This window comes from Rhinopithecus bieti, unplaced genomic scaffold (assembly GCF_001698545.2).
Source record: "Rhinopithecus bieti isolate Rb0 unplaced genomic scaffold, ASM169854v2 scaffold_3067, whole genome shotgun sequence".
Taxonomy (NCBI): Eukaryota; Metazoa; Chordata; class Mammalia; order Primates; family Cercopithecidae; genus Rhinopithecus; species Rhinopithecus bieti.
Window position 1 is genome coordinate 306,437 of NW_016804208.1, and position 24,132 is coordinate 330,568.

General features: G+C 37.5%; 1 protein-coding gene across 13 annotated transcripts in view; it reads left to right on the forward strand.

Moving 5' to 3' along the window:
* FREM1 (FRAS1 related extracellular matrix 1) overlaps nucleotides 1-24,132 on the forward strand; it is a 178,862-nt gene that overhangs the window by 149,942 nt on the left and 4,788 nt on the right. For 12 of the 13 annotated variants that reach the window (XM_017867169.1, XM_017867168.1, XM_017867166.1 and 9 more), the window contains 9 exons: nucleotides 3,817-3,946; nucleotides 6,713-6,785; nucleotides 12,840-12,989; nucleotides 14,463-14,701; nucleotides 15,387-15,434; nucleotides 15,686-15,850; nucleotides 16,063-16,191; nucleotides 16,642-16,757; nucleotides 23,075-23,160. In XM_017867169.1, coding sequence (XP_017722658.1) covers nucleotides 3,817-3,946; nucleotides 6,713-6,785; nucleotides 12,840-12,989; nucleotides 14,463-14,701; nucleotides 15,387-15,434; nucleotides 15,686-15,850; nucleotides 16,063-16,191; nucleotides 16,642-16,757; nucleotides 23,075-23,160 — 1,136 coding nt within the window. The remainder of the gene's footprint in view (nucleotides 1-3,816; nucleotides 3,947-6,712; nucleotides 6,786-12,839; nucleotides 12,990-14,462; nucleotides 14,702-15,386; nucleotides 15,435-15,685; nucleotides 15,851-16,062; nucleotides 16,192-16,641; nucleotides 16,758-23,074; nucleotides 23,161-24,132) is intronic. The other variant, XM_017867173.1, reaches the window with a different exon arrangement.

Genomic DNA, 24,132 nt, shown 5'->3' on the forward strand with positions numbered 1-24,132 from the left:
TATTCCATGGACTCGGCCTTTGTGGGTATAAAGGTAATGACTCTGAAGTGTAAATTATCAAGCTAAAACTTATGTTGCTGGTTGGTGTCTTTCATTATATTTTTTTAGAAAAATTCAGAGTGACCAAGGAAATTTCAAATTGTAGGGAGATCCCACTATTCTAAAGAGTCTAACCACAAAACCTCCTTGTCCCTCCATCCATCATCTAGGTTCATAAATTCTGAGATATGATTTTTTAGTGTATGTGTTGCTGAAGCTAGCACAAGAATTATTATTATTATTATTATTATTTTGAGACAAAGTCTCTCTCTTGTTGCCCAGGTTGGAGTGCAATGGTGCAATCTTGGCTCACAGCAACCTCCACCTCCCAGGGTCAAGTGATTTTCCTGCCGCAGGCTCCTGAGTAGCTGGGATTGGAGGCACCTGCCACCACGCCCTGCTAATTTTTGTATTTTTAGTAGAGATGGGGTTTCACCATGTTGGCCAAGCTGGTCTCTAACTCCTGACCTCAGGCAATCCATCCACTTTGGCCTCCCAAAGTGCTGGGATTACAGGTGTGAGCCACCATGCCTGGCTGAGATATTAATTTTTAAAATCCATTTTTGATTTTGAAAGCTGGTATTTGTTTTTATAAACTCTTTAAACTTTGAGGTTTTATTTCACAGAGAGCTATATTCAACTTTGTGAACTTGGGCTGAACTCTGCTTTAGAAAGAGACATTGTATGCAAGACGTTCTGTGGGGTACCCAGAGCAAATTTCAGTTCCAAGAGGCTTTCTCTTAGTATGCACCTCAGTGACTTCCCATGCGCTCAGTTGATGAGGCAAATAGGCAGCTTAAACCCATCTATCTTAAGAGTTGTCCAAGCCATACAAAATTAGGAGAGCATATACTAATACAGGCACCCTGAAATATAAAGAATTTTCAGGTAGCCACTTCTAGATCAGTCAACTTGCTATTTCTTTTCATTGATGTGACCCATGAAGCACAACCTATGCTTCTAGAATTGAAGAATTTTTTTTTCAGGAGTCATTATAACGGCGCTTCAAGAGAATGGGAGCATGAAACACTTGTACACACTAATGATGGAGAATGAGCTGTAAAGACTCTGCCCCCCGCCACCTCTCATCTGATGAAAAAGACATTGGTATTAGCTTCTGGGGAAAAGGCCATTTCTGTTAAGTCTCAATTTAATAATGAATTCAAGTCACCCTCAGAAGCCTGTGAACATAAATGAATGGTTCCCTTCTGGATCTAGATCAGAAATCAAATTGCATTTAGCTTTTTGCCTTGAGGTCACCAGGAGCTACAGAATGGCATTGATAGAATTTTACTTGTCATGGTTAGCATTAGCGATGGATGAATTCTCAGAATAATTGGACATTGAAACTCATTTGAACCCTACTGATAGCTGAAATCCATGCAAATGTATTTGTTTCATCCTTTCCCACTGCCCTCCTTTCCTTCCCGTTTCATCTTTCTCTCTTTTCCTCTAATCCATCTTGCTGACTTTTTTTTTCTTTCTCATTTACCTGGATCTTTTTGGGATTCTTTGCAACATATTTCTATTGGCATTTATGATATCCTTGTTGTTTGTTATCTTGTAATTCGTTAAGCACACACTAATCCCTCCTATCTGTTGGAGATATGTTCTAAGACCTCCAGTGGATGTCTGAAAGTGCAAATAGTATTGAACCCTATGTACACTATGCTTTTTCCTATACTGCACATACGTTGCTATGATAAAGTTTAATGTGCAAGCTAGACACAGTAAGAGATTCATCCCAATAACCAATAATAAAATAGAGCAACTGTCATGGGATGCCAGCATCACTACTCTTGCACTTTGGGGCCATGATTACAGAAAATTAGAGGGACTTAACACAAGCACTGTGACACTATGGCAGTCAGTCTGATAACCAAGCCAGCTTTGGAGTGACTAATGGGCAAGTAGCATCTTCTGTGTGGCTGTGCTGGACAAAGGCATGATTCTTGCACCAGGTGGAACAGCAGGGGATGATGTGATTTTTCATCACACAGAACTCAGAACAGCATGATGTTTAAAACTTATGAATTATTTGTTTCTGGGATTTTTCACTTAATATTTTCAGACCACAGTTGACCACAAGTAACTGAAACCTTCAGAAAGCAAATTGTGAAAAAGAGGTATTACTGCAATCATTTATTTCTGTTTCATGCCAGATCTGAATTCAGTTGCATCCGAGACCCATGAAGTTTCCAATATTTTTTGAGATTAGGATCCTGTTTTCATGTTTAAAATTTTGTTAATATAAAGTAGCAATAAACTCAGAGGCAATAAATTTTAAATCTGATTGAATAAACATGTATGTTTATATAGATTCATGAGCCCCTGTGATAATTCCATGGTCTCACCCTACCCTTGCCCCCGGGCCCATGATGCTCAGCTATGAACCTATGCTGTTGAGTTTATCTGGCTGGTGAGCTTAATCCATAGAACGTGATTTTGACACATGATCAGTGTGGACACAGTGGTTATTTGAAGACAGACTTCCTCACTAATATGAATGGCCCCAGGAATGCCTGGAGAGTGTGTTAGATGTGTGAACCCATGTTCCATATGGTAGCACCCAGAATTTCTAGTTCCACAAAAAAAGAAAGAAATTATAATAAATAAACTTAAAAGTTGAGAGGAAAGAGTCTGAATGTGACTAAAAGTTTGGGAAGTACAAGTAAGGCAACCACTGAGGATTTTGTACATTTAGAATAAAAGGCAACTGAATAAAACGAAAACAATGGAGGTGCAGTTAACAATCACGGTGAAGGTTTCTTGTGTCTTTTATCCTGCTCTATAGTAAGGTTACAGATGGCAAAAAAAAAAAAAAAAAAGCCAAGACCTCAAAAAGCAAAATGTTTCTGGGTAAAGATAAAACTGTATTGCTCTGCTTGAGCTCACAAAACAGTCACAAAGAACTTCAATTGGGGAGAGAAATGGTAGAGGATGGACGGAAGATTTGGCATTAGATTTATGCTTGGATTTCATCTCTGCTATTAGCTTTGTCATGACTTTTTGCCTTTAAGTTAGTTGGTTAACCTCTCTGAGTCTTGTTTGTTTGTTTGTTTGTTTTTGAAAAAAAAAGTTCCTCTCTAGATGAAGATTAAAGAAGACAATTTCCACCAAATGTTGGACTCACTAAATATATTGTAGAAAAAAAGACTATCCTCTATTTATCAGGTTTATTTAGTTGTATAGTTGCATCCAAGCCTCATACCAGTAGAGTCCTTTTTAATGCACAGAAAGAGAAACAAATAACACTTATGAAACACTTAATTCCTAAGCACATCCTCAAGAATATTTTGTTATTAAACTGAACCCAAGTTCAGAGAAGATCTCTGTCCGGAATTGTTCTTGTTGTACCAATTATCCTTATCTAAATGATAAGATAGAAGACTTCGTATCAGTGTCTTTTCCAAAAAGGAATGTCTCCTTGAACTTAACAACTGCTGGTTCCTTTCCCTTCGAAACATTCAAGATTGAGTCCCCTTTTAGTTGTAAATATCTGTGGGACCTTCAGCAGCCTTTTAACCCTAGATTCTTCATTTGTAAAATGGAATTCTAATCCTTGCTCTGTCTACCTTACAGGGTTGTTGTAAGGATCAAATGAGATAACGTTAGTATGAATTCTTTGTGAACTAAAATGTATCAAATAAGTGTAAGGAATTTCCATCACTGGTGTAGGTTGATCAACCATCTTTTTCCACTCAGTCTGCTCAGTGGAGAATCCCTACAAGCATATACTATGCATTCTAATGATTTATCTTTTCCTTTCATGCACAGTTTGGAACTGAAGTGGTCTCATATTGAATGGTCACAGACCGAATATGAAGTCTGTGAGAATGTGGGTGTGTTGCCCCTGGAAATTATCAGAAGGGGATATTCCATGGACTCGGCCTTTGTGGGTATAAAGGTAATGACTCTGAAGTGTAAATTATCAAGCTAAAACTTATGTTGCTGGTTGGTGTCTTTCATTATATTTTTTTAGAAAAATTCAGAGTGACCAAGGAAATTTCAAATCGTAGGGAGATCCCACTATTCTAAAGAGTCTAACCACGAAACCTCCTTGTCCCTCCATCCATCATCTAGGTTCATAAATTCTGAGATATGATTTTTTAGTGTATGTGTTGCTGAAGCTAGCACAAGAATTATTATTATTATTATTATTATTTTGAGACAAAGTCTCTCTCTTGTTGCCCAGGTTGGAGTGCAATGGTGCAATCTTGGCTCACAGCAACCTCCACCTCCCAGGGTCAAGTGATTTTCCTGCCGCAGGCTCCTGAGTAGCTGGGATTGGAGGCACCTGCCACCACGCCCTGCTAATTTTTGTATTTTTAGTAGAGATGGGGTTTCACCATGTTGGCCAAGCTGGTCTCTAACTCCTGACCTCAGGCAATCCATCCACTTTGGCCTCCCAAAGTGCTGGGATTACAGGTGTGAGCCACCATGCCTGGCTGAGATATTAATTTTTAAAATCCATTTTTGATTTTGAAAGCTGGTATTTGTTTTTNTCATCTGATGAAAAAGACATTGGTATTAGCTTCTGGGGAAAAGGCCATTTCTGTTAAGTCTCAATTTAATAATGAATTCAAGTCACCCTCAGAAGCCTGCGAACATAAATTTGACCATATCCAGGCTCAGTATTTATCTTTCCAGTGGACACAGGTTCTTTTTCCTAGATCTATTGGTTACTTTTTTGTTATTAAGACAGGAGAAAACTTGGCATGCCCTATAGTTTTCCAGAAGATTGCTTATAGAATAAGGAAGAATCTGCCTGGATGGTTTTCTAATAATCCTCCAGTCCTCCATAGAAAGCACCATATGCTCTAGGCTGGAGTTTTGGGCCACGCCACCATTCACCTTGCCAGGTAGAAAGAACAGGCATGGTGTTACATGGAACCTTATGCTTATTTATGCTGAAAGTGCACAACGAACCTGCCAGCTGAGTGTGCAGGCCTTCATCAAGCACAGTCCCAGAGTCTTTCAGGACAACTCTACCCTGAGCACAACCTCCAGTCTTACACTAAAGCTTGGCTGCTTGACTGGGAACAGGGAACAAGATGGTACTTTCACCCTGTGTGGATTGCCCTGGTTTGAATTGTGCACCTTCACCTGACTGATTTCTCCACCACCTTGCCTCAGACCATTTCTTTTCCCACATAGGATTCTGTAAACTCAGTGGTAGTAAATACTAGGTAATTGCACGTGCAAGAACCATGCAGGGAAATGCAACTTTCAGCATATGGTGGATACAGGTGTACAATGGGCTGCCTTTTCACAATGAAAGGTGATTCCAGAGGAGCCTTGGCATTGTCGACAAAGAGCAAATGGAAGCTTAGGAATTAATACCCTTTTCCAGCAAAATGTTTCCACTGCTAACCAATTAATATGTGAGGGGGCCTTTGATTTGAAATGGACATATCGTCTGAGGCTATAGAAGTAGGAATTTTTCAGCTTTTCATTGTGCACTTCATTCTTTTGTAAGAAGGTACAGAAATATCCCACATTCCTGACCATCTTAAACATCTAAAAAATTTGCACAAGTAACAGCAGTCTGTTATGCTTGCACAGGATTCTCATTTGATGACTTATTTTCCAATCAGTCAAAGACATAGACACTTTTTTTTTTTTTAGATGGAATCTCACTCTGTCACCGGGCTGGAGTGCAATGGCACCATCTCAGCTCACTGCAACCCCCACATCAAGCTATTCTCCTGCCTCAGCCTCCCCAGTAGCTGGGATTACGCCTGGCCAATTTTTGTTGTTTTTGGTAGAGACGGGGTTTTACCATGTTGGCCAGGCTGATCTTGAACTCCTGACCTCAGGTGATCCACCCCCCTCAGCCTCCCAGAGTGCTGAGATTACAGGCATGAGCCACTGTGCCAGCCCAAGGACACTTCTTAACATGTGTTTGGGCACCCTTTGGTTGGAATTCAAGGCTATGACTTCAGAAGCTGAGAAGCAGGGGTGTATCAATAGTCTCCTTAGACTAGGGCATTTTTGTTTGTTTGTATGTTTGTTTTAAAACACCTACTTGATGGGGTCCTTGAAAGTCCTTGGTTTGGGGTGTGGATCTCCTTTGTCTGGCTGTTCACCAGGTCTGCCAGTCCCACAAAACTCTCCTTCATGTTTGTGAAGAGTGACGGTTTCATCCAGACAGGAAAAGGAACCAGATGTGTTTGAGTTAATCTAGTCTAAAGGCTTTCAGTGCCCTGGAGCTTGCAGGATACCTCCAAGCTAGCTGACAGATCATCACACGGGTTGTCAGGAGTACCTGCTTTTTCTTCTCCTCTTCAATTTTCTCCCTCCTTTTCTTTTGAGGGACTATTTTAAAACCAAATTGGGGTAGAAGGAAGGTAATAAAATTGTGCTTGCAACAAAGACAAAAATATAGTTTAAAATTCATGTCCCTTTCTTCAATAACTAAATCATTTATAAAGGAAAAAGCAAACAAAACAAAAGCTTTCCTTTCCATTGGTATTAGCCTAAGAAAAAGTCAACTTTAAGGAAAATCCATGTTGCCTGGATCCCAAATGGCTTATATAATTTTTTAAAAGCCCTACTTAATATTAAAACAGATTTAAGAGCATGAGTTTAGTCTAGTGTGAGGGAGAATAGCTGTTTCTCTATTGTAGAATATTTATCTTTATTTTTAAAAGATTTTTTTTTCCCTCCTAAGGTCAACCAAGTGTCAGCTGCAGTTGGAAAAGATTTCACCGTGACTCCATCTAAACTGATTCAGTTTGACCCAGGTACATTTTGTGTCTGCAGTTTGTTTTATGTGTGTGTGCTTTTTTTGTTTGTTTGTTTTTTATTTTTGTAGGCATGTCTGGAGATTGTAGAGAAGACAGAATATTACACAACTTTGGCCAACTAAAAACTCCTCAGGGAGCCATACCACCCCACTCTAAAAGAGCTGTGTTTGGATTTGAGGTTTTGCCCTTATTTTTTTTTTTTTATAACAAGTGAATTTTGATTTCAAATGAGAAGAAAGATTATAATAAATATGAGATATCAAAGCAAACATCCAACACAATCCAGAAAAAAATACGATCATTTAGAAATTATTTGAAGTTCTAATACAAAGTTGTTCTAGTTTAATTGCCTCAGATTTTTTATGAAATTTTTAAGAATGTTATGTTTATATGGATTTCTAAAGGGCATTTCTAAATGATCCCTCATGGAATAGGTTGATATTAGGAGATTCCAGGGGAAATTATTATTTAGTTAAGTAGCACTTGTTTTAAATTTGTGGAAAAATTTTGCTAGGTGCAAGTGGAAATAAAAAAAGCTGGTACTTGCTCTCAAGGGTGTGCCATTGTGTGAGAAACACAGACAAGAAAATACTCTCTGATAGTGTGCACTGGAACCCAAAACATGAGCTGTTATTTGGGCTAAGAGAAGTCTTGGAAGATTTCCCAGGGGAGGCAGTATTTTAGCATTTAGATGAAGAAGAAAACTCCAGGATGAAGGACTAACACAAAAGCACAAACACACCTTTGGGGAACTGTGCCTAAAGCTGAGGCTGGAGCCCCGCCATCTTTCCCTGGCTTCTGTGGATGGGACAAGTAGCTCTGCCTCACTCACTGAATGTCACTCTCTATTTCCCTGGGGTTTGAGATGGATCTGAGTCAAATGTAGGGGCTTGGGAGCAGCAAATACAACGGGCCTGGAGAAACAGACAGGACTGTGGCTTTGTGCTTTCCTGCCAAGGAGATATTCTGCACACTGAGAACACTCCTCTAAGTGTAAACTATTGACATCATCTGCCACTAACTCATAAAGGGTTGAGCAAAGGCAAAAGAAAATGGCCTAAGTACCAGCACCACCTCAAAATTGCCTATCTTAACATCAAACACAGAAAAATGGCTTTCTGCAGTTCACTGCAAGTAGCATGATGCTTGAGGACTGTGTTAGTTTCCTAAGGCTGTCATAACATGGCATCAAACACGGGGTAGCTTGAAACAGAGACATCGAGTGTCTCAGTTCTGGAGGCTAGAGGTCCAAGATCAAGGTGTCAGCATGAGGGATTACTTCTGAATGAATTTCCGGCCTCTCTTCCATGCTTCTGGTGGCTGGGTGGCAAACTTTGGCATTCTTAGTGTCTGCTGCATCACCCCCATCTCTGCTTTCATCTTCATAGTGTTCTCCTTGTGTGCATGTCTGTGTTCTAAAGTGCCCCCTCCCATGCCCTTTTCTTCTGTTTTGAGATGGAGTCAGCTCACCCAGGCTGGAGTGCAGTGGCGCGATCTCAGCTCACTGCAACCTCCGCCTCCTGGGTTCAAGCAATTCTCCTGCCCTGGCCTCCTGAGTAGCTGGGACTACAGGCGCACACCACCACACCTGGCTAATTTTTTTGTATTTTTAGTAGAGATGGGGTTTCACCATATTGGCCAGACTGGTCTCAAACTCCTGAGCTCGTGCTCTGCCTGCCTCAGCCTCCCAAAGTGCTGGGATTACAGGCATGAGCCACTGCGCCCAGCCAAGTCCCCCTTTTTATACAACACCAGTCGTAATGGATAAGGAGCACACCTTATTCCAGTATGACCTCACGTTAACTAATTACACCTGTAATTACCCTAGTTCCAAATAGGTCACATTCAGAGGTACTGGGAGTGAGGACTTGATTTTTCAGAAACGCAATTCAACCTATAACAGTGAACCTTCACTTTGACATGCAAAAATCTGTATTTTGTTTTTGGCCTCCTTCCTGTGATATTTAACATTCTAACTCAGATAAGCTGGTTCCTCTGGCTGACCTTCTTTTGTGGGAAGAGATCCTGTTATATATGGGAAAGATTCCTGTTATTTATGTGCCATTTACTCCCACACTGGTACAGGCTCTTGTGGCCAACCCTACAATCTCTACAATGAAAGGGTGAGATGATTTGCACTATGTCCCTTCCTACTTCATGTTAAGGCAGTTCCAACTTTTCCATTTCTTGAGTCTTTGCCATATGTCATCTTCATAATTTGAGGTCTGTTTGTTACAAGATTAGGAGTAATTTTGGCTGCTAGTAGGTTTCCAGCAGCCCATCAGTTGCTCTGTTTGGATTGATAGGAACTAGAATATGTCACACTAGAAGAGACTCTGAAATCTACCTCTTGGAGATTCTACTGGATAAGATAAATACCCATTTGTCTAGAAGAGCTCACATGCTGTGTTGAATAGATACTAATGACTTCTGGGGGCTTTAAGTAATCTTATGATTTTAGATATTATTTAGACAATTTAAGAAATAATATAAGCATGTCTTATAAATTAAGAAAAAACCAATTGGTTGTGCATTGTTTTGGAATTTATTAACCCAGAAGCAGTTTTACAAACTGAAATCTTGCTTTAGAGAATTTTGAAGTTCTCCATGTCCACAGGTTCAGTAAATATTTACTCCTGTCTTGTTAATCCTTGCCTCTTCTAGGTCTGGTGTCCCTGTCCCCATACCAACCCATTTTACCAAGGGAAACCAATTTGTTTCTTTTAAAATGGCAGCTTCCATGATTGGGTAAAGAAACAGAGTGAACAACCAAAGACAGTGGGATGCCATAAGGTTTGAGAACTCTTATGTGGGAGCTGGAAGGAAGCTTGCCTTGAAGTTGCGACTATGCTACCAAACCAAAAAAAATGCCAAGCAAACAAAAGCAAACCTTAACTACTTTGCATTCAGCTATTGTGACTAGTCTTGAGTAGATATAAAAATACACCTAAGAAAATGATTGTTTTCCTTTAAGATATGCATTATTGAAAAGCTTGCAGCATTCTTAATTAATACTTCATCATTCCCTAGAGTCAAAATGTTTTCCAAGGGAACAGATCTCTAATGTGGCATTTACTAAAAAATATTGAGAAAATGTCTTTCAATACAGAAATCTGTTTCACAGGAAAATATCCAGGAACTCACCTAGTCTGTAAAGTGGAATATGTCTGCATAAAATGACACCTCTCTTTCCTCTTCAGCACCTTTTGTTTTGTGGGAACAGGGAGCCAGTCCAAGCCTTCTGAAAATGCTTGTATATCTCAGGGACTTAGCAAATACTTTGCACCTTGAAAGTGAAAGAGGAAGGGAAAAAATGATAAAGTTTTTACTTCCAATCTCATTAACCTGAAGAGTTAGTCCTCTGTGCACACCTGGTAAGCATAGAAACCAAGTTGGAATGCACACAAACAAATCAGAAGCACTTAAATGAAACTCAAAAGATATTTTCTCTAACCCCTAACCATCTGCTTCTACCCTGTAAGGTCCAACAAAAACCTTAAGTTTTTTGTTTGTTTGTTTGTTTTGGTTGGGGGTACTATAATTTTTAAAAATTAACCTTAAAATAAGGGAGTTGGTTGGGAGTTGGAAATATTTTTTGTATTGGATTTTATTTACATAATGCTTAACTTTATGGTCTTTGAGGGTTAAAACAGTTCTCCAAATATTAATAATCATATTATTCAAATGCTTTCTTCATTGTCCACCTCTTATCTTTTCATGCCAATTGTATTACAGCAGCTGTCTATGTGGTCTCCAAACTTCTAGCCTATCTGTCTATCTGCCTGGGTCTCCATACTCTCACATAACACTCTCAGGTTCATTTTGCTAATCCACTTTCAGCATGTGACTTCTTTGTTCAAGAACCTTCCCTGTTGCCTATGTTGTAAAGTCTGAATCTGGCCAGGTGTCCAAGGCTCTTTGCAGTCTGGCTACAAATGATCTTTGCAGCCTTATGGCCTCCTGTCCACCCATGTAACCTCTCTATTCCAGCCAGCTAATTCACTTACCCTTCCCTAGTCAAGACTTCTACTTTGCTATCTTCCTGTCTTTGCTTATGCTGTTTTCCCATTTCTTCCCTCCTAATCCTTTCACTTCTAAAGCCCACATTTATATAGGCTCGACCATCTATTCTGTATCTTTTAGTAGCTAAACATACATAGCTTTCAATAATTATTTGACTTTTCTAGTTTTGCTTCTGTCTCCTCCAAAAGATTTTAAGTTCCTTTAGATCAGGGCTTGGCTTGTTTTACATCTCTGGCATTCTCCATAGCATCTAATGCAAAGATAAGCATATCATAATTACAAAATATATATTTTGATGTATTGATTTATCCATCCATGAGATGGGAATTGCATGGTATTATTATACATACTAGATGCTTCACCTGCTTTTGCAAAGACTGTGAACGTAATTGATTTAAGAACTCAGCACTGAAAACTAGCTGTCAGCCTATTTTTTAATAAAATACAATTATTCTGAATACACCTAATTTTTCCCCTCTAAGTGCAGCCAGCCAAAAGTAGAAGAAGTGGATACCTTCACCTTTCCATTGGCTTCTGTTGAGAATTGAAGAGACTGATTAGATCATGAGATCTATGTGAGGCATACCTTCAAGAAAGAGGCCACTGTATAGATGGACAGTTGAGAGGTATAAGTCTGTACAAGGCAACCTGTAAGGTAAAAGGGGCGTTTTTTGGAGCTGTTGCCCAGGCTGGAGTGCAGTGACACATTCTGGGCTCACTGCAGCCTTGACCTTCTGGGCTCAAGTGATCCTCCCACCTCAGCCTCCTGAGTAGCTGAGATCATAGGCACTTGCCACCACGCCCACCTAATTTTTGTTTCTGTATTTTGTAAAGATGGGGTTTCAGTCTGTTGGCCAGGCTGGTCTCAAACTCCTGAGCTCAAGTGATAAACCCACCTTGGCCTCCCAAAGTGCTGGGATTACAGGTGTTCACCACTGCACCTGGCCAAGTTATATTTTTAAGAGAAGACTTTTGAAAAAGTTTAACTCTATTATATGTGGGGCTTAAGGGAGTAAAAACACTGAAGTAGCCAATGAGCAAATGGCAAAGTAAGCTTTTCCAACTTAGCTCAGAAAAGTTAAATCATAAGTTTACTGTGTTCATTCCTCTTAAACTTGAGCCTTCTTTCTCCACTAAAAAGTATTCCCTTTACTTCCTGCCACTACTTGTTCTTCTAAATAAACTCAGGGGATATCCTATGATCCACATCATGGAAACTGGTCAGGATGAGATCATCCCAGAAGTTCCTTCCAGTCTTAATATTTTATGTATCTGGGGTTGCTTTGTTTCCCATCTTGGTGGTGACAGGATGGCTGGGATATGTTTGTAATGTCAAAACTGTTTTGTATAATATTAAGTTCACAAAGTTACTGTGAACCAAGCTTGATTGTAACTTCATGAATAGAGGCAGCCAGAAAGAGGGGAAAAAAGGGCTCTATTTCTAGAACCCCCAGCCCATAAAGTCTCTCTAGGAGGATACCAAACTACTGAGTATTACATCGTCAGAAAAAGCCTTTGTGGGCTAGAAAGATCTCAGGAAGTGGGGAAGCCGATGCAGGCAGCTGTCTTTAGAAATGATTAAGAAATCAATCATTTCAAGGGTTGCATGAATAGCATGAAGTACCATCCAATAATCACTTCTGTCTGCATCAACAGCTTAAGATTTTTTAAACTATTAAGATTTTAAGATTGCAATACTTGTTTATTCTTAAGAAGAGAAGGGACAGGTTGGGAAAATAATTAAGTCTTGGATCTCATCTAATAACCATTTTTTTCATCCCTCACATAATGCAGCTTACTTTTTTGTTACAGTGTTTGCATTTAAACGGAATCATCATTGTCCAGGAACAAATGTGGTCTTTTCATATTATTTGGGAGAACAGCAGGACTTCAGTGAGTTGGTAGCAGTACAATAGCTCACTCGGGCTACTGCAGTCTAGCTGTAGACATGTTAATTAATATATTTCTCTGACACCTAGGTGATTGAAATAGCAATTAAAGAGTAATTAAAATGTTTACTTCTTGTAGGAATGTCAACTAAGATGTGGAATATAGCAATTACCTATGACGGATTAGAGGAAGATGATGAGGTCTTTGAAGTAATTCTGAACTCCCCTGTGAATGCAGTTCTTGGCACAAAGACAAAAGCTGCAGTGAAAATTTTGGACTCAAAAGGAGGTATTCTTTTGATCCTCATCTTGAAATCAGGAGCGGTCCTGGCGCCGTAGCTCTTGCCTTCAACAGCCAGCGTGCTTGATAACACCTTCAAATCAAAATGCTTAATTTCTTGTCAAGAAAGCACCCTCAGTCGTGATGTAGGCCCTTTATTCTGGTTTCTGCTTCATGTGGTTTTCCTCCTGCTAAGAACGATCACTTGAGAAAAGCAACAAGTCAGTGCCGTAGTTGTTTTTTTTCTACCCGTTTGTTGTTCTCACCGAGGGGGAAATAGTGTTGGTGAGAATCTATCGACAATTATTTTCCCCCAGAGTCTGTAGAGCTGTAATTATCTTCCTCTGTGAAAGAGCGCTCTTAATGCCTAAAATCTGAGCCCCCACTGTAGTGTGACCAGGAAAACTCTAAGAGAGGAAGGAATTGGAGAAAAATAGATGTGAAAGATGCAGCTGGCTTGGGAATTTGGGAGCAGCTGGAGAATATTAATGAATGACTTTGGATGGCAGCGCCAAACAGGTCCTGGATTGTCTATGCTAAAGAACAACCTGTAAACTAAATAAAATAAAGACCAGCCAGAGCTTTGGTGCTCTGATTTTTTTCCACCAAATGCCTTCTAGTTACTTGTCTTTTTAGCATTTGACAAGTGTTTGTACCATACTCAGTCTTACACTCCCATTTTTATACCTGTCATGCCCTATGGTCCGTATTTTTTTCTTGCCTGGAAATCTCTTCTCTTTCTTACGCTATAAAAAAAAAAAATGGGCCCTCCCCTCTTTTCTTTATAATATCCACATTTGCACAACATCTCTCCCCACTACCTTTCCTCACCACATTTATTTTCCAGTAGAATTTTCTGGTCACATGAAGTACACAAAATACATGATATACATACCTTGTATATGAAATATAAAATACCCAAACAAGGGTTTTGCCCTCAAATGTTTTATGCCTTTCCAGAAATACTAATTGGTGAGGTTTCCAGTAGGAGCTGCTCTATTAAGATTTACTGGGTCTTTGTTCTGTAGCAACTAAGTGAAATGTTTTATAAATACTACTTAATTCTATGACATCTTTAAACAATTCCAGTTTCTACTTTTAGGAAATGGTAAAGTGCTTGTGGAATAATGCTTAATCAGTGAATAAACTTGTATATTGGGGAATACTATAATAAGAGGAGTGAGACTTTCCCCCCAGTATGTGATATGATTATAAAATCATAACAGTGATTTTCATTTGGGGTTTATGAAATTGATTTTATGACTTTATAATCACTCAATAGACGTGCAGACAGGCACAGCTTTTTTGGATGTAAACTGATGAAGAGTAAAGGAATTTCTGGCAAATGGCAAAAAGGCAACATCTGGTGGGAAAACCGTCCATCTAGGTTTAATGACAAGCTGCTCCAGGAGCTGTGTCAATGTGATCCCTTATCTGTTTGTGTAAAATGAACTGACCGCCTGCCATCTTGCATGCCTCCAGGACAATGCCATCCTTCATATTCCTCCAACCAAAGCAAGCACAGCACATGGGAGAAGGGCATTTGGCGTCTGCTGCCCCCAGGGTCTTCCTCATCCACCACTTCTGGTTCCTTTCATCTGGAAAGAAGACCTCTTCCATCTTCCATGCAGCTAGCAGTCACCAGGGGAGACACCCTGCGGGGCTTTGAGTCTACAGATCTTTCTCAAAAGAAGCTTAGGACCCGTGGGAATAGCAAAACAGTAAGGATGGGGACCTTATGGGAATTGATGTGCGGAATACATATTAAAAGGATCAGAAGATATTAATAAATATTCTGAAACACTGAAGAAGCTGTTTTGATTTTCATAGTGAGTAGGGGCCATTGTTCCTTTCACAGCTATGCAGTGCCTTCTGTATACAAAGATCTTGAGGCTGCCTTGCTTCTTTAATTGTACTAACTGAGGTGACAGATATGCTGATTCATCCGTATGATTTCTGCTTTGATTCCTTTTGTGACCAAGACAAATAGGAAATGATCTATGACCCTGAAATAGAGTGAGGTGAAATGATGTAATTGGGTGTGGAAGCGATGGCTTTGACCTTATTAACACAGCATTCTGACCATTGACATGCACGTGTGTGTGTGTGTGTGTGTGTGTGTGTGTGTGTGTGTGTGCTTGGACCTCTGTGTACTATAGATATACTAAAAATGAAGATGTATTTTTTTCCCTGACTGGAACTGTGTATGTGTGAATTCACACAACAATCAAAATTCTGATTAGGCCTAGTGATTTTGAAATTCCAATGATATGGGCATGGGAAATCTTAAGATACGTGTGTTTTGTAATTGTTCAGACATTAGCAAGATCTTTTTGGTGGTTTTACCCTATTGCTAGTTATTAGTCAATCTGATTCTGTTCATATTTTGTTATCTGTCAATTTCAGGTTCGTCCATTCTCTGTTTATAGAAATGGAATGGACATCATCTATAATGTAAGTGTAGTCACAGAATTGCTAAATTTCTTATATTTATGGATGCAAGTATTTAATGAAACTATTATTTTATATTTTTTATATTTATCTATTTCTCTCAAAAAATTGTTTTGAAATTAGAGGCTTGGGTGTTCAGAGAAACAAATCCTCATATCTTTTGCTTTGACTGAATTTTGAACTGCTCGTTTTTTTGTTTGCTATCTTGATGTTTGTTTTTTTCCTTATTGTTGTTGATTGTTGGTTTCCTCAAGTATCACGGGATAGTTTCCTTGAAACTGGAGGATGACAGTTTCCCAACTCACAAAAGGAAGGCCAAAGTATCCATCATTAGTCAGCCACAAAAGACAATCAAAGTGGCAGAACTGCCTCAAGCAGATAAGGTGGAATCCACAACTGACTCACACTTCCCCAGACAGGTATGAAAATCTTTGTTCCTTCTTATTCACCTTAGAACAAGTTGTTTGCTGGGCCATAAACACACTTAATTCACAAAATAGCCTCCAAGTTTGGGGGGATCGTTTACCCAACACAAATGCTTCCCAACAAATGAAAACCTAAAGAAGGTGAATGTGTGAGCAACTTCCCTTAAGTCAATTCTAAATTGCTAAATTGCCTTTGCTTACCAAAGGACCTGTTGCCCTCATTTCCAAAGAACTGCACTCTGGAATTAAAGGGACTCTTCCATTTTGAAGAAGGCATCCAGAAGCTGTATCAGTGCAATGGGATTGCCTGGAAAGCCTGGAGTCCCCAAACCAAGGTAGGAGACAGGCTGAGCAGCCAAGCACCTTTGCTCACAATGTGCTCTATGATAAGCTAGTAAAGAGGAACAATCTGGTGCATGACTCAACCCATGCTACATCTTCCTGCCATTGTTATAACTTGAAGGCCAAGAGGAAACAATGGCCCAAAGTGGCTTTTTAAAAATCACAAAATTCGTTAGTTAAATCAATACCATTTAAGATGTTTACTTGTTTTGTTCGGTTGTCAGAATGTCAAAGTTGTAACATTGAAACGTTGCTGACTGTGGTAGTGTTTTCTGTAAGAAGCCATTGCATTTCTCAAGATGGAGAATTGGAATTAGGACTGACTCCCTTTGCGGTGACGAAACTACTTGACTGAAGTTAAGGAACTCTTAGGGCTCCTTATGCTGAACCGACTCCAGATTGTAAAGACCATTATGATATGAACACAGACAACTATTTTTCAGGATGTGGAAGACAAATCCTGTCCAGCCGGGTGGCACCAGCACTCAGGCTACTGTCACATCGTGATCACAGACCAGAAAAGCACCTGGAATGCGGCTGCCCGAGCTTGCAGGGAACAGTAAGGAACCCTATTGCACATTTGGTTGATGTTTTCTTTTCCACTATTTCTCTATTTTCTCATGGAAGTGGAGAACTGCTTCATACATTCAACAAGTATTGAGTGCCTAATATCTGCCTGGCTTTGTTTTAGGATCCCCAAGGCAGTTCCCTAGTTCAGAATGGATTTGTGATGGGCCTTGATGATGTATTTGGTTGGTGCAAAAGTAATGGCAGTTTTTGCCATTACTTTTGCACCAACCTAATATTTGACTTAGCTCTTTTCTGTTAAAGCTGCACCATTGCCATGTTTCTTTTTCTGTTCTTTTCTTTTTCTCTGTCTCAGTCTTTGTGAGGAAATCAGGAGATTTTCTCAGTCAGCAGCATTGCAGTTTATTTTTTTATGTGATAAGAATTCCTGCCCATTTAATTGAAAGTATTTAGTAATGAAAAGCCTTATAGCATCAGGCTGCTAGCAATGCGATTATATAGCAATGATTATAAAGCTGGACATGTAAGACAAAGGCTCACTGGGTAACAGAACATTCAATAAAGGATGACTTGTGGTCAGAGAATGACAACCAATGTATATAGTCCAGAAGGACTTTAAAAATGCATGTGTACCGATCCCTGACCCTCCTTTTTTTTTTTTTTTTTTTGCCAATCTGGATATTATCCAGACAACAATTAGACTAATATGCCCCATGGCTGGAAATTGAGACTAGGGAAGTCTCTGGTTATTATTGATCAGATCTTGTACTTCATAAAATTTAAAAAGTTATACACATCTTAAGACGCCATTAAGAAAATGAAAGAGCAAACCACATTCAGGAAAAGCTATTCTCAAATCTTAAACCCAGACAATATAAACAACTTCTACAAATCAATGACAAAATGACAATTCAAACAATAGTAAATGATTCAGAGTCTTCGCAAGAGTAGATGTCCAGTTGGTCAATAAATAAATGAAAAGGTGCTCAAAACTGTTACATATGACGTAAATGAAAATGAAAACCACAATGAAATACCACTTCACACCTACTGTAATAGTTACAATTATAAATATGACAATCCAAAATTTTTTTTTAATGTTTAAACTTTTATTTTAAGTTCCCGGGTAAATGTGCAGGTTTGTTACCTGGGTAAATGTGTGTCATGGGGTTTGTTGTATAGATTATTTCATCATCGAGGTGTTAAGCCTAGTACTCATTAGCTGTTTTTCCTGATCCTCTTCCTCCTCTCACCTTCCACACTCCAATAGACCCCAGTGTGCGTTGTTCCCCTCTATGTGTCCATGTGTGCTCATCATTTAGCTCCCACTTATGAGAACATGCAGCATTTGGTTTTCTGTTCCTGCATTAGTTTGCTACAGATAATGACTCCCAGCTCCATCCATGTCCCTGCAAAGGACAAAATTTTGTTCTTTTTTAAGGCTGCATAGTATTCAATGGTGGACAATACCCCATGTTGATAAAGATATAGAGCAAATAGAATTCTTATGTGTTGTTGGTGGAAGTGTAAAATGATACAATCACTTTGTAGAACTGTCTAACAGTTTCTTATAAATTTATATGCATCTACACTATGACCTAACATATTCTACTCCTAGGTGTTTGACCAAAAGAAATAAAAATATATGCTAAAAAAGCTTCATAAAAATATTGCATAGTAACTTTATTCACAATAATACTAATTTGGGTCAATGTTTTTTGTTATTGATGTTTAGAAATACTTGATATCTTCTCCATCAACAAGAGAGTAATTTTTTTTGATAAATTATTTTATAAGTGATGGAATAAACTACTGAAACTTCCAACAATGTAGATAAATCAAAAATAGAACATAGAGAGAAAGCAGCCCTACACAAAAGAATACTTATTATATGATTCCATTTATATAAATAAAATCTAATCTATGCTGTTAGAAATAAAAAATTGTTATCTCTGGTAAGATTGTGGAATGCCTAGAAAATAGCACGAGGCAATGTTCTAAAGTAAGAGAAGTGTTCAGTGTATTATTCTAAGTGGTTATTAAATGGATTTATATACAATTGGCAAAACTCATCAATTTGAATATTTAAAATCTATTCATTTTATTAAATGTAAATTATACCTAGATTTTTTAAAAAGCTAATAAAACGTTTTAAAAGTGTGTTTAAAAACTGGGGAAACCACCTTTTTCTTCACTGATGTATTTCATGTTTTAACTGCAAATAGAGTCACCAGAGAGGTTAATCAGTGGCTTTCAGGATTTTTTTTTTTGTTGATAAATTGGTGGTATCAAATAAGATAAAATATTAAAATTTTTACAAATAATANACCTAGATTTTTTAAAAGCTAATAAAACGTTTTAAAAGTGTGTTTAAAACTGGGGAAACCACCTTTTCTTCACTGATGTATTTCATGTTTTAACTGCAAATAGAGTCACCAGAGAGGTTAATCAGTGGCTTTCAGGATTTTTTTTTTTGTTGATAAATTGGTGGTATCAAATAAGATAAAATATTAAAATTTTTACAAATAATAATTACTTTAAATACATATATTTCCATAGTGCTACATGTTAAAGAACAAATAAGACATTCTTCCATCATTAAGATGGTTAAGATGTTAAAATGACATCTTAACTATTTGTCATTTAGTTTGTCTTAATGCATTCTAGCAGTAGAAGTAGTGGTATTGGTCTTTTTTCCTCCATGAGGAAAGGGCTTTGATGTTGATCAAAAGCTGTCTAAACTAGCAAGAAGAAGATTGCAGTATGCAACAATGTGGGGAGAATACGATGGTGTCTTTGCTTACAAAATTAAGGAAATAAGTAGTTATACTGCAGCCAAAGTTATCAAGATTAAATGGTTGCTGGGATTTGTTGATAGAATGTAGATGAACAGAAGAGAACTTCCCAACTTGAAGTTTAGAAGCAACCTTTTGTACATCTTCCAGGGTTCTTAAAGGACAATGCAAGTAACTGGTCTATAATGAAGCTTTCGTTGGTTCTTAACATATAAGAAAAATAAGGACAGTATGTATTGAGAAATATCTTTCCATTCAGTCATGTGTGTGGTGTCAGATTGCCAAGTGTTTTTTTAAAGGACTGTTCTTTATTCTGAGATTATAATAGTGCAGCTTTTCATTGTCAAAAAGCACTTTTTATGAAATAATAGCAACTTATAACATTGTTGATGCCCTCATGTTGACAAACCTACATCAGTCTCCCATCATCTTTTGTTTTCATTATATTGTTCAGTCTATTAATAATTGTGACTAGGTTCTATTGGTGAGGAGCAACGAGTTCTTCATGTATCTATTAATACTGTACCATTTGATCATCACAATAATAAACTTAAGGTCTAAATTAATTTAAAAGCATAGGTACTTTCTCATGCACTTAATCTGAGATTTCATCTGCAGCTTGGTTTTAAGCACCTTCACCCATGACCCTTTTATATTAGCCTAACTGTAGTCTGCATGCCTCCTTGTCAATAATGTCTTACTTTTATATTTATAGTATATGAAATTGTTTCACATGTACTAGCTTATTTGGTCCTTCCATCACTTCTCTTATCTAAGGTTTACAGATTTATTTTAAAAAGAGGTTCAAGGAAGCAAAATCACTTGCTGACAGGCATACAAGGAAGTAAATGAAAGAGATAGAATTTAGTTTTTCATCATTATACTCTCTAAAACAGGTCCCCTAAGTATAGCGGGTTTCTCATCATAGATGTACTGACAAGTATGTGTATTTTAACTATGTGTTGAGGTAACCCAAAGTAGATTTTCAAAATTATGTGTTAATAATTGTTTTTCTCTCACTGCAAACACATATTAAGTTTTTTATTAAATTATGGCCCCTAAATTTCCTTTGGATTTGAATCAAACTAACCTTTCAAGGCAAACCTAAGGTAAGATCAAATTCCTAGTTTATAGATTCATTCATTTAACAAATATTTCTGAAAGTCCTTTACAGAGGGTCATCCACAACACCCATATTTCCATAAGGACAGCAAATTTTGCTTTATCCTTTGTCCCTAACCAGATTGCTAACTCAGCTCGACCTTTATCTCCAATCTTCTTTCCTCCCCATTGGTGTTTTATTATTTTTCTGAGTCAAAGGAGCCAGACTCCTAGATTATGCATTTCTTGAATTTACATGTTGTAATCTCATCTGCTCATTTCCTCAGGCAGTCATTGTACATTTGGTAATTCTATTATTATAGAGCATTATCTATGAAACCATTTTGTTTTCCCACAGGAGTGTCTGGAACCCCTGCTGGCCTATCCTTAGAGTTACCCTGAAATCTACCTAAACTTAACAAAAAATTTTCGGAGAAGCAGATATTTATTTCTATAACCAGAAAAATTAAAGCTTCTGTTTCTAACTCTATACTACAAATATTTGTGTATGTGTACCTATTTATAATTGTATATCCATATGTACACCTATACAGATAATACCCACCATATTTTATATGTATGTGAGCATAAAATAAAAGGAGTGATATTTTTATAAAATATTAAACATATGAATACCTAAATATTTCTTTTGTGAATAACTATACTCTTAACATTTTACCTGTCTTGAAGCAGAGCTATCTTCCCATCTCACTCTTTTGGAACTTCTTGCTTTTGGAGAGTCAAAAGAAAACTGAAATTGTACTTGGGCAGCTAAAATGGATTTTACCAAGTTTGTTTTAAAGATAGCTTCAGGAATCTTCAAGCTATAGAAGATGTTAAATATCCTTGAATAAAACCCGTTACATCCTGATGCTGAAGTTGAGGCTACAAAGTTAGGGAATTTCAGTAAGCGAATTAGTTCAGTAAGAGAATTAGGGAACTCATTCAGGGAATTAAGGGGTAATCAGGAAGTGGAACCCTGGTCTCTCATGCTCTGTACAAAATGTCTTAGTGACTGGTACAGTACCTCAAGCCCTCCCTCAGCCTGTGTTTAACACAAGTTTCATATTGTGTGTTCTAAGCCTACAGCACATTAGAATGACCATGTTGGATATGATGGGAAGGGGAAGAGAGGAGATGCCTCACCATACTTACTGTAACTGTCAGACAGGAGCTGAGAGTCAATAATGAGGTCAGAGCCAAGTCACAAAACCCAATCCAGCTGTCTAAGGCCATTCAGTGGAGGGGCAAAGAGCCTCATATATCTAAGAAGGCCTAGAAATCATCATTGCATCAGACAGCAGCAAAGTACTATTATTAGTGGGGGAAAATCATTTAAAAATAGACAAATTATGTTCACCATATCTAGTCTGGAAAAGCAGAGAAATAGATCTGAATTTTGAAAAGTCATAGGCAAAATAAATAAAATTAAATTCAACAGCTATCTAACCTAATGTGTTGCTAATTTTGTTTCCTACTTTTCTTTTCATATCAATGGATATTAACCAGGCAAAAGATCATGGTGATTTAACTTACTTTTTTCCTTGTTTGATTTTTTAAATGTTTAAAATTATTTTAAAATTTTAATTTTATGTTTAATTGACAAATAATAATTGTATGTATTTGTGGGGTACAATGTAATGTTATGATACATATATACATGATGTATTTGTTTCTTGTTTGAAACTTTTGGTTTTTTAGTTTTAAAAAAGAAAGAAAGAATTATTCAGTGGCTTTTACTTAAAGCATTTTAAAGAGGTTTTAATGAGCACTGCCGGGGAATTAGGCAAAATCAAATATTGCTTCTAGGAATAACTCAGCTAGCTGCAAAAATAATTTATAAAAAATTCTGTTTTGCAAAAAATATTTTACATATGTTTGTAAAAACAAGAGCTTTAATTTCTGCACATTATATGAAGGTTTGACAGTTGGGGCTATACTCATTTCACTGAGTATAATGAAGGAGTCATAATAATATGTTTATTTGTCTAAACACACTAAGCTCCAAATTTAAACCTGAAGTAATTTTATCTAAATAGTTAGTTTGGGCTACCTTACTCATCAGATTAACTTGGTATTTGCCAAATTTATACCAGCTAGAAATAAACTTATGAAAAGAATAGTATTTTGTCATTAAATAAGTAATTGTTATAAGCAATCAATTGCTGATTTTCCAAAAAGATGTTTGAAACCTATTATGTTTTAAAACCTATTGATGTTTTATGCTGTAAAGCCCAGATATTATAATAAACCATCACTTTCTTTGATGCCACCTACCCCTACCCTGCAGATACTTTTTAAATAAAACTGCACTATTAAAATCTTAGAAAGATCTTTTTAAATACATACTTTTTTGTGTATTTTAAACTTATTTTTATTTCTGTTATGCATTTCATATCAGCAGAAATGTTAACTGCTTGTTGTTGATGCTCTCATTTTCATTTGCGTGTAGATACATGGGCAACCTTGTAACTGTATTCTCCAGGCAGCACATGCGATGGCTCTGGGACATTGGTGGGAGAAAGTCCTTTTGGATAGGCAAGTATCTGTGCTGCACTGTGAGGGAGGCAAGGACATGAAACAAACAGGCACCACCACCCTGCTACTCCCTTCCATGCGTCAAATGATTGTGGTTTACAATAATAGGCAATCAATAGATCTAACCATTTATCTTTTAAAACTCATCTTAAACCTTTTTTTGACATAATACTTTCATTTTTAGACATCTCGCCCAAAGAAGTAAGTAGGGATGTGGTCAGACTGACAGGCAGGAGAGTTCAATGCAATAACATTTCTAAAAGTAAAAAATTAAAAGTTGCTATGACTAAAGAATGGTGAAATAAATTATAGTACAGCCATATGAAGGAATATGTAAGATTTAATGCTTTTGCAAGCCATTAAATAATAAAGACATAAAAAATTGCCTTATGTTTATTTATTCATTTAACAAATATATGTTGATGCACATTATATTACATATAAAACATAAAACGTATTCTGTTTATGGCAAGGTGCTAAGTGAAAATGCAGGATCCACATCCATATAAAGTATGAAATAATTTAGAGTGAAAGCAATTATGCATATGGTGTATGTATAAATATAAATAAATTATACATATTACATATATATATATATTCTAAATAATTAGAAATGACTTACCTTCAGTCAAGAATTATAGGTAGGCTGACTATGGTGGCTCATGCCTGTAATCCCAGGACTTTTAGAGACCAAGACTGGAGGATTGCTTGAGCCCAGGAGTTCGAGATGAGCCTGGGCGACATAGTGAGACCTTGTCTCTATGAAAAACTTAAAAAGTAGCCAGGCATGGTGGCAGCTAATAGTAGTCCCAGCTGCTTGGGCGGCTGAGGTGGGAGGAGTGCTTGAGGCTAGGAAGTTGAGGCTGCAGTGAGCCATGATTGTGCCACTGCACTCCAGCCTAGGCAACAGAGAAAGACCCTGTCTCAAATAATAATAATAATAATAATAATAATAATAATAATAATAATGTA